Source organism: Hesperophylax consimilis, chromosome 16 (genome assembly GCF_061612785.1).
Source record: "Hesperophylax consimilis isolate HC1 chromosome 16, BYU_Hcon_1.0, whole genome shotgun sequence".
Taxonomy (NCBI): Eukaryota; Metazoa; Arthropoda; class Insecta; order Trichoptera; family Limnephilidae; genus Hesperophylax; species Hesperophylax consimilis.
Genome location: NC_142851.1, coordinates 32976951 through 32990890, shown reverse-complemented (window position 1 = coordinate 32990890; position 13940 = coordinate 32976951). Strand labels below are relative to the sequence as shown.

Sequence of the window (13940 nt, the reverse complement as noted above, 5' to 3'; positions counted from 1 at the left end):
ACCAGTCGAATTATAGTCGATATAATTTAGTTTTTAACAGTAACAATGTGGCATACAGTAGTGAATGGTAGAAAAGTAAATATTTGCCGAAAGGACGAGGTAAACTTGACGATTTAAAAGATTAAAATATTAATAAAAACACATTATCTCTGCACTGGAATGATATCATATGGAGTTAAATTAAATTCCATACAATGTAATGCTTTTAACAGTAACAATGTGATACATAGTAGAGAATGGTAGAAAAAGTCGGAAAAGACATGGCACGATCAAGTGATACAAAATTAGGCATATGCATGAACAAAAAAGGGGTGCAAGGAGGATGTTTGACGTGAAAGTAAATGATTGAAAAGTTGAGGAAGACATGATGCGATCAAGTGAAATAAATACTTACAAAAAAATTAACTTTTTCAATTCTTAAAAATAATATTATTTATACATAGAATTAAAAACTATACCCAGTTTTCAGGTACACTAGAATTCATAACCTCAAAACTTTACTTCAAACCATTCATAGCCCCCAGCAACGACGGGTACACGTCTGCTAGTAAATATTAATTTTGTTCCATCTTTCCACGCACTTATGTAGGTTTGCACAAACCACTACATACTTCGAAAACATCACCATTACAAACCTTCAACAAGTGTTCAATTTGACAGCTACCTCTAGTCTGGAATCCCAAAATACTTGAGAAAAAAAAAACAGGCAGTTGGTTTGATAGATTCCCCATTCTTAACTAACAGATTGTGATTTTTAGAGGACAGGCGTCAGGTGGGAAAGCTGTCCTCGCTCTACTGGTATTTCATTGGAAAAAGCTCAGAGGAATTACCATAATTTATTCCTTCGGCACCAGTGCATCGTCGGGAAGCATGCCAAACATTCGTACTTGGTTGACATAACTGAACAGTTTGCCCAATAGATGTAATAAAAATATACTAGTATGTTTATCCATGTTAAAATTTGGCTTATTTTGGTAGAAATTTGTTGTATCATAAATTAATAAATTGTATTATTCCATATAGCTGTGATGAAGAGTTTGGGCGATTTCGGTATGGGAAAGGAATGAAATGGGGAAAAACAAGGTGGGGAAGTGCCTGGGTACTTATATATATATAAGGTGCTAATAACCTCAATGTAGAGGTAACTCTGCAAATATTCTCGACATTTTTCCAACATTTACTCTTCAGGCATCTGCCATTTCTGCTTAGCAATAAAACTCCAATAAATGGAATATTTCTGAACATATCCGAAAACTGCTTTTGAAAGGTGAGAAAATACGCTTACAAGTTGTATTATTATAAATAAATATATAATTTTTGATATAGATCAAAAATATTAATGCGAAAAAAAAAAATAATAAGAATGGCTCACCTTACGTTTTTTGTAACTAAAATTAGTGATGTATTGCAAACGTTACTGTCACTGTTTTTTATAGTTTAATTTAAAAATAATTAATAAAAAGTTTACAATGTCATTTTTTTTTTTAATTGTTTTCGGAACCGTTGGTTTTTTGAATTCGTCGGTGGTTAACTTCTATTTTTGAATATAAAGCATGGTGTTTTCGCTTTCTAACACCGTTTAGATCATATTTCTTACCATGACAATAAGGGAGATGCAACGATTTCTGTCAGACCATATGAGTTGCTAATAATCTTAAATAAATCATTTGCAAATGCATTCAGAGTCGCTTGACGCTACTTGTATTGCAGTAAATTCAAATCTCCTGGTGATAAATTAACTTCACGCTACGTCACAACTTCCTAACCGATCACCGCTACCGAGGGGGTAGATGAGCGAACCTTGTCAGCATGCTGACAGCGCCCCCACATTTGTTTTTGTTGATTTGGATTGATTGTTGTACAACAATAAATTTATTTAATCAATCTCTCCAATTTACTCCTAAAGGGTAGGGTTCGCATAATATTAATTAAAACACAATCATATAGATCAAACCATTTAATACATAGAACAAAAATAATTCAGCAAAAAAATATGCACATTGTGATAGAAATTATTTTTCTGCAGAATAGCACCATCAAAGGAAAATGAACTTAAAAAATGCAAAAGAAATAATAATGAAGTACTTTGTCATAAGGACCGCGATAATGCAATCAGCCTGAAAAAATGTATTCAATTATAAATTAAAAGCCTCTATAGGGATAAAATTACATTTTTATAATTTTAAATTGAAAGCAGTGTAAAAAGTCAAAAGTAGACAATCTTAAGCATGCGTGGAACGGAGACGTACTCACCAATATAACAAGACTAAACCGGAGACGTACTCACCAATATCTTTATTGAGTTAAACTTTTTTTAAAGATGCAATATCTTTTTTAAAATAAATATCTTTTTTAAGACACATTATTTTTTTAATGTATGATGAAGTAGACTTCAAATGTGAGCTACATAATGTAATAAAAAATTAGCAAACTTTGTGCTTAAAATGTACATTCATATTTTACTAGTTTTAAGTAACGGTATTGAGTAAATGTTTTTATTTATTTAAAAAAATAAATACTAGCCATATTAATCCTCACCCCATAAACATACAACTGGATATAAGTCAAAATAAAAGTGAAAAATAAAAGTGAAAAATAAAATTAAAAAATAAAATAAAAACCGCCACACCGATTTAAAAAAAAATGTAAGCAAAAAAAATATTTTAAAAACTTTTTATTAAAATATTTTTTTGATTTGATAATATTTATACTATTTAAAATACAATAAAATTAAGAAAAAAAAATCTCCTTTCCATGACAATGGCATAAATAACTATGAAACGTGTAAGTCATAAAAATAACTGACATTTAATGTCTTTTTTCTTTTAGCTATTCCATCTCTGCTCCCAAAGAACGAAAAAGTCTAACCTCAAAATAATAATGTGACTAAATATTTTTGCATTTATAAATTTATCTATTAGAATGTAGCAATCAAAACAAGCATTACGTCGAGATGATACATGAGAAATTTTATTTTGGTATATTCTTTGTAACCTTATATGTACTTACTTTGGCTTGAAATTAACATTTCTCATTAATTATGTTACAGGCTCTATGTAATGTATAATATTTCTGTTTATATGTATGTGGTAACAAACAAACAAATTCAGTAAAAATTACTAAGGTGAAAAAAAAATTAAACATATTTGCAGAAAGGGTTCTTTACACAGGACATTATTGAAATAATGCATGATGCGGTGTTGCTGTAACACACTTCAAATTAAAAATATTACCTATTCATTAAAGCAATGGCCCCGCATCTTATTATTTATAGAATTGCGGTGTCATGACGCTTTACTATCAGAAATAGATTTTCATAGTTGCAAATTCTATTTGAAAACAGTGTAACTATTCAAATATGTAATAATTATATTCGAGAACAGTGGAAACAATCAAGCACATAGTTAATTTTATTATTAGAACAGTGGGAATATTCAAATAGTTAATTATATTCGAGAACAGTGGGAATATTCAAGTAGTTAATTATATTCGAGAACAGTGGGAATATTCAAGTAGTTAATTATATTCGAGAACAGTGGGAATATTCAAGTAGTTAATTACATTCGAGAACAGTGAAAATATTCAACTTGTAAATTCTATTCGAGAACAGCGTAAATATTCAGTCGGAGATTCTATTCAAGAACAGGTAAAAAATATTTGTTGTTGTTTGCATTGGAGAACAGAGATTCTATTGGATTAGCCGGCCTGGAACATTAGTTGATCTTGATGATGGACTCCCGATCCTTTCCAACTCCCACCCATTTCACTGGAAGAAGAAAAAAATCATCAGTGACTTGGATTGGTAGAAGTGTCACAGAAAAGTTAACTGTGGATACATAAGAGAATTTGTATTAGCTAGGTGTCACCTAAAATAACGTGGATTGATTGAAGATTTCATAAAAGATTGACATAAAAGAACATTGGTAAAGAAAATAGCACACAAGTGAAGCTGTATTAGATTTGGAATACCCAAGAGCAATTGTAAAATAACATGAATTTAGATGCACAAGAGAATTTGAATGAGCTAAGGGCGGGTTGTTTCATAGAATTTTAACAATTCATCTAATTGTGAAGTAAATTTCCAAGTTATGGGAAATTTCTATTCAAGTTATGTTATTATTTCAGTTCTGTGAAGCAACTGGCCCGTAACGATATTTTAATGTAAACTGAATGCAACTCTCACAGAACTTGAAAATTAACGTTGAAATTGATGAATTCTTCAAGTACTGTGAGACAACCTGTTCTAAAAGTCACATCAAAGATTTAAGGCGATGCAAATTGAGTGTTTTGGTTTAAAAATTTTATCAGTCAAAAAACTTTTATAGAAGCTAATAATTAAATAATGCAAGTAGAACACATCTTGACCTTTGCTATAATTAACATTTTTTTTGATAAGTTGTTTTATAAGCCAAGAAAAAATTAAGTACCAGGTCTATAAAGAAAATCCAAAATCTCCTACTTACAACCCCTTTTCGGATATGGTTATTTTGTATAATGTGGCATATTAGGTTCTTTAGATTATCATTGGAAAACATTTAAATATTTGTGCTTACACTTTACAAAAAAAAAACATATATTTTGGAAATGTTTTTTTGCACTTGGAATTTCAACATTATCGCCATCTGCGTAAGGAGTGTGTGACTCCACGTTACACGCTGAGGTGCATCATCTAACTGAGGGCAGAGAGAATCGGTACTTGCCAAGAGTGGCAAAACGTGTCGGTAGTTATAAATAGATGATGGATAATGGAAACGTACCAGGTACATTAAGGAACTTTGCTATCCTATCAATGTAGGCCACAGCGTTCTTAGGAAGGGACTCCACCGATCTGACTCGGTCTGTGGTCAACATCCAGCCAGGGAGGGTTTCGTACACAACCTGCAAATAAACAAACACATTATTCCATTGAGTAAAACAAGAACATTGGACATTTTGTTATGCAAAAGGTGAAATAGACACAAGGAGAAGGTTCAGAAGAAATTTCTCTACCTGAAGGAGTATGGCTACTAGCCGTGGCTCTATCCTATTGACTTTCTCTTGGGAATGAACCATCTACGAGTCAGAAGGGTTGTGCATATTATATTTCTCTACCTGAAGGAGTATGGCTACTAGCCGTGGCTCTATCCTGTTGACTTTATCTTGGGAATGAACCATCTACGAGTCAGAAGGGATGTGCATATTATATTTCTCTACCTGAAGGAGTATGGCTACTAGCCGTGGCTCTATCCTGTTGACTTTATCTTGGGAATGAACCATCTACGAGTCAGAAGGGATGTGCATATTATATTTCTCTACCTGAAGGAGTATGGCTACTAGCCGTGGCTCTATCCTGTTGACTTTATCTTGGGAATGAACCATCTACGAGTCAGAAGGGATGTGCATATTATATTTCTTCAAACACAGAAGGTTTCAAAACTGGGCTATCATGGAGAGCATTCAGTTCTACATTCCCGATGGTTATCTCCGTTACTGACAGCATGGACTGTATTATCTTCCGACACGCCGGTGGAGAGTTATGTACCACTTTGGATATAAAATATTATATTATATAAAATTATCAGTACATTGCAACATATTTTTCTGTAAATGATGTAACATTACTTTCTTTAATAAACACATTAAAAAAATTTGATATATTTAACATGAATGAAGCAAGAGTATAAACGGCAAGCTTTGTGCGGATTGTATAAAACCTACTTTTTATGTTTATTTATTTTATTTGGTTCACTGATCGATATTATCTTTAACCCCTAAGGCCTCTGGAATATTCTGTCAGAAGGTTGGAGTATTTCCTCTTTGCAATAAAATCCAATAAATGGAATATTTCTGAATGTAATAAAAATCTAAATACTGTCTTTGAAAGGTGATGAAATACACTTTCAAATTTTATTACGTATAGAAATAAACATGTAATTTTCAAAAATATTAAAATTCTCTACATTCGTTTTTTTACGTAAACACTAAACTAAAATTAGTGATAATGAAAAACACACATTTTATGAGACAAATGTATTATGAACATTATTGTCAACTCACTTAAAAATTGTTTAAAAAAAAAAAATTAAATAAAAAATCAAAGTTTACGGTACTTCGGTTTCATAAAGCTGTACATTTTAATTCTTCTTTGGTTAACTTCTATATTTGAATATAAAGTGTGGTGTTTTCTTTTTCTAACGCCGTTCAAATTACATTTCTAACCATAAGAGTAAGTGAGACACCACATTTTTTATGAGACCGTATGAGCCGTTTCCAAAAGCGAACAAATTAGCCTGTGCGGTTGAAAACGCATTAAAATTGTAATTCTGTACTATTTTATAAGAAATAAAATAAATGAATTGAAGTATTTTTAGTATCGATGGAACTGAAATCCATCTAAAGGGAGACCCCAAAGGGGAATGAGATAGAAAGAAGGTGACGAAGTATCCAGCTATTCAGATCTGATCACCAAACACGGCTAAAGTCATTTCAAGCAACATTTAGATTCTGATTGGTGGTCTTTCACCAAGGCGATACTGAAGAGTATCTACCACTCAACACGCCACAAATGTATTATACTATGCATTATTTTATAATAATGATATAAATTTTAAACAAGGGAAATGAATAATTAAATAAGATTTATACAGGGTGTATCGGCACTAACCCGACAAACTTTAACCAGCTATTCCTTAGCACATTTGGAGTAAAAAATGTTATGGGCACTTTGCTGTCCGGTAGCATTTTTTTTTCAATTAAAAACAAAAAAATTTAAAATTTCCACACTACATCACTGTCATTGGCATTGCGTTTCGTGTTCGACAGCTGTTATAAGCAAGTATGTCAAAAAGCGTCTTCGCTCTTTCGCACACACTAAATAATAATAGTTAAAAATGAGACGAATGGTGCCGTGCCATTTCGGTGTGATTGTAAAAGTGCGTGCATTATTCAACGGAATTCGAATAAAATATTTGTCAGATGGGTTTTCAAACTTTGACAAAGGATAAAACAGTGGTGACATGTGGTGAAAATATGAATAATAATTTTTTTATTAAAAAAAAACGTTACCGGACAGCAAAGTGCACATAAGATTTTTTACTCCAAATATGCTAAGGAATAGCTGGTTAAAGTTTGTCGGGTACGTGCCGATAAACCCTGTATACATACGCCGGGATTTAAACCTGCAACTTCTAGATTTGTAGTGAATTCTCTTAAGCTCTTCTTCCATAGGAATACGCAAGTATCTGATACTCATGTTGTGTCCTCATGGCACAAACAACAGTCCGTACACGACGCTACTGAATCACGAGACCTGCTTCGCCACCAATCATTGTTAAATTCTCCTAAAGTCAAAACACAAATGCTTCATAACTTGACTCACAACCAAACATTAGCTGTAGCCTGCAGCTGTCATTTTTATATTGTCTTTTTTCGTTGGACTGTTTTGCTCCTAACAAAATGACTGTCACAAGTGACGCCATATTTAAAGCGTCGAGTGGGAACAACCTCGCCAGGCTGGTCACGAGAGACTGGCATCTCCGCGAGTTTACAAAATGTCGGCCTGTGTACGAACCTACGAAGATGTATGAAAGTATCTATGAATATCGAATACTTTTCAATTCAGTTCAATTTGTCATTCCTTTAAAAACATTACAAAATTACATTTTAATTCGTTTTTAAGTACACTTGTAAAATGGTATTACATCATAAATAAGCAGTGTATCAACTATACCAGCATCAATAGAGCTTCAGCTTCACCTTCAGATAAATATGTCGATATCCGAATTGATTCTGTTCAACAGCAAGACTGCTCTCCCCACCGGCATGTCCTGCAGGCAAGTTAGTCCTGCAGGCCGGGAGATAAAACAGTCTATGCTGTCGGTGACGGAGATAACCATCAGGAACATAGACACTAATACTCTCCATGATAGTCGGATTTTCAAACCATCCACGAATCAGTTTGAAGAAGTGCGATACAATAAGCACATCTCTTCTGACCCGTAGATGGTTCATACCGAGCATGCTCAAGAGAAAGTCAGTAGAATAAAGCCACGGGTAGTGGCCATACTCCCTCAGGTAGAGGAATCTCAGAAATTTCTTCTGCACTCTCTCCAACATGAGGGAATACTTCACCTGGTGTAGGCTCCAAACCACCGACCCACTCTCAAACCTACTTGCGTATCGTGTGGAAGAAGGACCTTAACTGTTTGACCACAAAGGTTGTCCATGTTGATTCAGTAAGAAAGAGAGATTTGTTTACCTCAACGCTGCTCAGCTCGGCAATGGAGGATGGATAGTAGTTTATTTTCTTTCCATTGATCTTATAGCCTACTCCCACCTTGATTTCGTCGAATTCGTCCAGAATGTCAAGCTTGGTTAAACAAATTCTGAAATAAGCAAAACATTTATTATATACAAATTAAATTCTATAAATACATACTGCCGATAATTATGTTGTGATCTTCCCATTAAGCCTTCTATTGATATGCTTGGTGTAACTCTAAATGACAGGCTCAGGCACGGGGCTCTATCAAACGGCAAACTGTACAGGGCCCTCAGATATTTTAATCGTACACAACTGCTAACCCTGTACAAAACGCAAGTGCAACCGGCCGTCCGTTTGATATAGATACCCCTACTTCAACAAACAGATCTTTAGAGCACAGGCGTCAGGTGGGAATGCTGTTCTTGTTATACCATTATTTCAATGAAAGATGCTCCATCTGAAGAGAATGAACTTCGTCCAATTTCCATATGGAACATCTTTTCATATTGATTCAGGATGAAAAAATAGATTTGTTGTATTTTGGTACCGATTTTCATACAGTTTAAGATGGCAGACATTATTTGACATCTGTAATTGTTTTACTTAACCATCATAGACATTCTAATTATGGACTTGCCCTAACATGAAACCTGGGAATCATGTCGACGAGCTGGAGGCAAACCATGTGTCCGTATTTTTGGCACCAAGAGGATTCGAGAAATCTTTGAATAAACTATGACATCAGTCGTTCATCGATAACCGAAGAGCACACATTGAAATCAGGTAAGGCAAAGGTTTGCGGCGCTGTCCATTGTGGGACTTTTTTGTGCAGGATCTAAATGTTCGTTCTTAAACAAATCGCCTGACGTTGCGACACTAAAATCATAAACGCTAAAAGACTGGTCCAGTCTGAAGATGGCTATTATAAGCTGAAACTGGCGACGGTAAAAAAATGAGTGGAAAAAAGTTTAAAATTATTTCAATATATCCCAAATTTTTGTTTATCCAATTTGGGATGTGTAGTTAAGTTTTATATGCAGCCAATTTGTGTGTCATTATAGAAAGGACTAGTAATTCATAAGCATATTTTATTTTCAAGGACCGAATGGTGATATTACAATGCGAGTTGCCTGTATTCTGTCAAATTCATTTATCGACAAATCACCGAAAGTGGCCTCCAGCGCAAGTTGGTTTGTTCTCCTTTCCCTGATTGGCTTGTCTTATTAATTTGGAAGTCTATGGTTAGTACAGGGTTTTCCAATAAGAGGTGTTATTTTGAATAGCCCGCTATTTCGGTAGATGTTACTTTTGAAGCTGTAATTTTTTGACATTTGATAAGTAGAAACTACGCCATTAATAAAAATGGAACGATACACGCTTCAACAACGCATTGAAATTATTAAAATTCACTTGAGTGAATCAAATGCAAATCATCTCGAGTGATGAGGCCCATTTCCACCTCGGTGGCTTTGTCAACAAGCAAAATTGTCACATCTGGGGCTCGGAAAACCCAAGAGTTATTGTTGAAAAGCCTCTCTATCCTCAACGTGTGACTGTTTGGTGCGGTTTATGGTCCGGCGGAGTCATTGGACTTTAGTTTTTCGAAAATGAGGCTAGAGCAACAGTTGCGGTGATTGGATTGCGCTATCGAGAGATGATCAATGATTTTTTATGGCCGGAATCGGATGGTATTGATCTGGACAACGTTTACTTTCAACAAGACGGCGCTACATGCTACACATGCAACGAAACCATTGATCTTTTACGATTGAATATCAAAATAACACTTCTTATTGGAAAACCCTGTATAATATGTTGAAATGTTGCGTGTTTATTTTTTTTATATGTAAAGAAAAATATAATTTTCTTTAATGCCGAGCTTGTCTCGTCATTTTGGCTGTGTGTGTCGTGGACTGTCACTGGCTGGATGTGCGCCACAGTACCTACACAGTCGAATCAATATTTCGTAATCTATGGTTTAAGACATAGTAAAAATAATCTATGGGTTGTGACATGACAGATTGATGGAAATAATTTGTAATTCCTATCGGGATTGTGATTAAGGAATTGACATAAAATTAATAACATTAAATGTCGTTTCTTTCATTACAGGTAATGTTTTGTTACTGAATGCTTTTCTGTATGTAACTCTTGTGAGATTAACAAAATAAACCTCTTCTTTCATTACAGAGAAACTCAATTGTGTTTTAATTGACTGTCATTCAAATCACAAGGAAAATATCATTATAAAACGACATTTCTTGTCACAATATGGAAAAGTTGAAGTTTACATTTCAATCAAAACCAACAACAGACGGAAAGTCTAATTTTATTGCCATAACCTCAATTGTTACACAAGATGACAAAGTTTTCCTGATTCCTGAAGAATGTCAAGCAGCATCACTCCACAAACCTATCTACACCTCTAAGGCTTATGCTACAGTAAAAAATACATTAAAAAAAAGACACCAAACCAGAAGTGTATGGATAAAAATGACAGAAGATATTTCACAAACATATGTGGATGAGGATAAAAACATAATTTTTCAGGACCAATTTCTAGAGGAAATTACCAAAGAACAAGTGTCTATTGCCAATAACAGGAGTTCAGAAGACCCTATAGTGAAAATTTTGGAAAAATTAGTTGAAAATCAGCAGAAAAACGAAAAACAAAGCATGAAAAAGTTAGCTGACAGGTTTGTACTTGAAAAATTTAATGGAAAAAATATAAGTGCATGTCACTGGATGGAAGTATTTGAAACAGAATGTGCAAGGTTTGACATTACTAAGGATGAAGAAAAAATTGAAATCTTCAGATTATTTTTGGACAAATCATGTACAGATTGGTATTCGTCCATGATGATAAAGCTTAGTTTACAATCAGAGTGGTTAGATTGGAAATCAAACTTTCTGCAAACCTATGGTGATAAAGGTTGGACTGCTAGCAGGTATGCTTTATCTTTCAAGTATCAATCAGGATCATTATTAGAATATGCGGTTAAAAAAGAAAGACTTTTACTTGAAGTAAGAAAAACAATTGATCAGGGGACTTTAACCGATATAATTGCTGCCGGTTTACCAGATTATATAACAGATAGAATCAACAAGGATGAGATTATAGAAACAAAAGACTTGTTTAATGAACTTGGCAAATTAGAACATTTAGTTTCGAAGAAAAAGTATATGAGAAAGAAAGATGATACTAAGCCGTTGAAAGAAAAATGTAGCATTTGTGAAAAATTAAATAAAGGTGTGCGCTATCACTCAGAAGATTTATGTTGGTTCAGAACAAAGAATAATAATAATGAAAATGATAAGAGGAAAATAAAGCACATTAATAATTCAGAATTAGAATGCGAACTGCAATGTGAGAACCAAAAAAACTAATAGTGCCGCCATTAATTAAAGTAAAGTTAGTGTTAAATAAAAATGTTGAAGTATTTGGAATCTATGACTCGGGCTCTAATGTGTCATTGATAAACTCAAGGTTATTGAAGATAAACAATGAAAAAACAGGTTATTCGAACAATACTAACTTAAAAACAATTAATGGCGTTAAAAAGGCAATTGGTATGATATCACTGGATGTAACTATTTTTAACATTGAAAAAAATATGGATGTCTTTGTAATAGACAAAGAAAATTTTGATTACGATTTTTTAATTGGACTTGATTGCATACAAAAATTTAGCTTAATTCAAGATGAAAACTTAGAAATCAGTCAGAAAGCTCCAACACAAATAAATGAAATAGTTTCTAATCAAACCCAATCTAATAATTTAATAAACTTCAATGAAAATTTTACAAAAAAAAACTTCATTACTTATATAAAACATCTAGACTTTGATCAACAAAAAGTGATTGATGAATTAATAGTGAAGAATAAATCTGTATTTGCAAAGGACAAATATGACATTGGAAAGGTAAAAGATTATGAAGCACACATTGATTTGTTAGTGGAAAAATATTGCAATAAAAGACCGTATCGTTGCACAATCGAAGATAAAAAAGAGATTGAAAAACAGATTGCAATATTACTAGAAAAAAATATAATAGAAGAATCATATAGTCCATTTGCAGCTCCAGTTACATTGGCTTATAAAAAAGATGAAAACAAAAAATCTAGATTGTGCATAGATTTCAGAGATTTAAATAAAATTGTTATCCCTCAATCACAGCCGTTCCCGCTTATTGAAGACCTGATGGTAAAAACAAGAGATTGTAAGTTTTTCTCAACACTAGACTTGAACTCAGCATTTTGGTCAATTCCTCTGCGAGTCACAGACAGGCACAAAACTGCTTTCGTCACTCAAGAAGGACATTACCAATGGTCATGTTTGCCATTCGGCTTAAAAACCGCACCAGCAATATTTCAGAGGATAATGTGTAACATAATACGGAAACACAAACTCGGAGATTTCACAGTAAATTACATAGATGACATCCTGGTTTTTTCAAAAACTTTCTCAGATCATGTCAAACATCTAACACAGCTGTTTCAAGCGATTGAAAGTGAAGGCTTAAGACTGAAGTTTACAAAATGCACGTTCGCAGCTGACTCGGTTAAATATTTGGGTCACATAATACAAAATAATTCAGTTAGACCTCTGAAAGATAACTTGATATCAATAAGAAACTTTCCAACCCCAAAAACGCAGAAAAACGTGCGACAATTTTTGGGAAAAATAAACTTTTACCATAAATATGTGCCAAAAATAGCAATAAAATTGGATCCGTTGCATAATCTTTTGAGAAAAGGTCAAACCTTTGATTGGACTATGGCATGCCAAGAGTCATTTGATGAGATGAAACAACTTTTATGTTCTCAACCAATATTGACCATATTTGACCCGAACTTGCCTATACATGTATACACAGATGCTAGTATACTAGGAGTGGGAGCTATCCTAAAACAGCCACAAGAAAACAATGAGGAAAAACCAGTAGCTTACTTCTCAAAGAAATTGAATGAAGTTCAAAAAAGGAAGAAAGCTATATATCTGGAATGTCTAGCTATCAAAGAATGTATTAAATATTGGCAACATCTATTGATAGGTAAGAAATTTACTGTCTTTTCAGATCACAAGCCATTAGAGAATATGAATATAAAATCAAGAACTGATGAAGAATTAGGAGATCTAACATACTACCTATCACAATATGATTTTCAAATTAAATATTCTCCAGGTAAATACAATATTGAAGCCGATTGCCTAAGCAGAAACCCAGTCTTAGAACCAGATGAGAACCAAGATGAGCAATTAAAAGTTATCAACTTAATAAAATTAGAAGATATCTTAAAAGATCAGGTGAAAAATGAGAAGATACAGTGCAGAAGAGATAAATTGATATCGAAGAATAATGTTTATTACAAAAAAGTAAAAAAAAGAGAAAAAATAATTCTATCAGAAAAATTCAGCATAGTATTTATCAAAAATGTTCATACAGACCTAGGTCACATAGGAATTAAACAAATGCAAAAAATGATAAGCTCGTTGTACACAGCAGAAAATATGACAAACAATATAAAGAGAACCTGCGAAAGTTGTTCAGTATGTTTAAAGAACAAATCAAGAGGTCAAAACAAATATGGATTGATGTCCCACTTGGGTCCCGCAACAAAACCTTTTGAAATATGTTCCATTGATACAATAGGCGGTTTTGGGGGTTCACGGTCAACAAAGAGATACTTGCACTT

General features: G+C 33.4%; 2 protein-coding genes across 2 annotated transcripts in view; one reads left to right on the top strand and one right to left on the bottom strand.

Moving 5' to 3' along the window:
• Window positions 1-1952: 1952 nt before the first annotated feature.
• Adss (adenylosuccinate synthetase) overlaps window positions 1953-13940 on the bottom strand; it is a 58320-nt gene continuing 46332 nt past the window's right edge. The window contains exons 8-10 of the mRNA XM_089641166.1: window positions 8237-8363; window positions 4758-4878; window positions 1953-3766 (exon numbers count right to left, since the gene is read on the bottom strand). Of these exons, the coding sequence (XP_089497292.1) occupies window positions 3714-3766; window positions 4758-4878; window positions 8237-8363 (301 nt within the window). The 3' untranslated portion in view covers window positions 1953-3713. The remainder of the gene's footprint in view (window positions 3767-4757; window positions 4879-8236; window positions 8364-13940) is intronic.
• Window positions 10257-12953, top strand: LOC149417075 (uncharacterized). The gene is made up of 2 exons (XM_089641168.1): window positions 10257-10354; window positions 10433-12953. Exon 2 carries the CDS (start codon window positions 10514-10516, stop codon window positions 11627-11629), a length of 1116 nt encoding a protein of 371 aa, XP_089497294.1. The 5' UTR covers window positions 10257-10354; window positions 10433-10513; the 3' UTR covers window positions 11630-12953.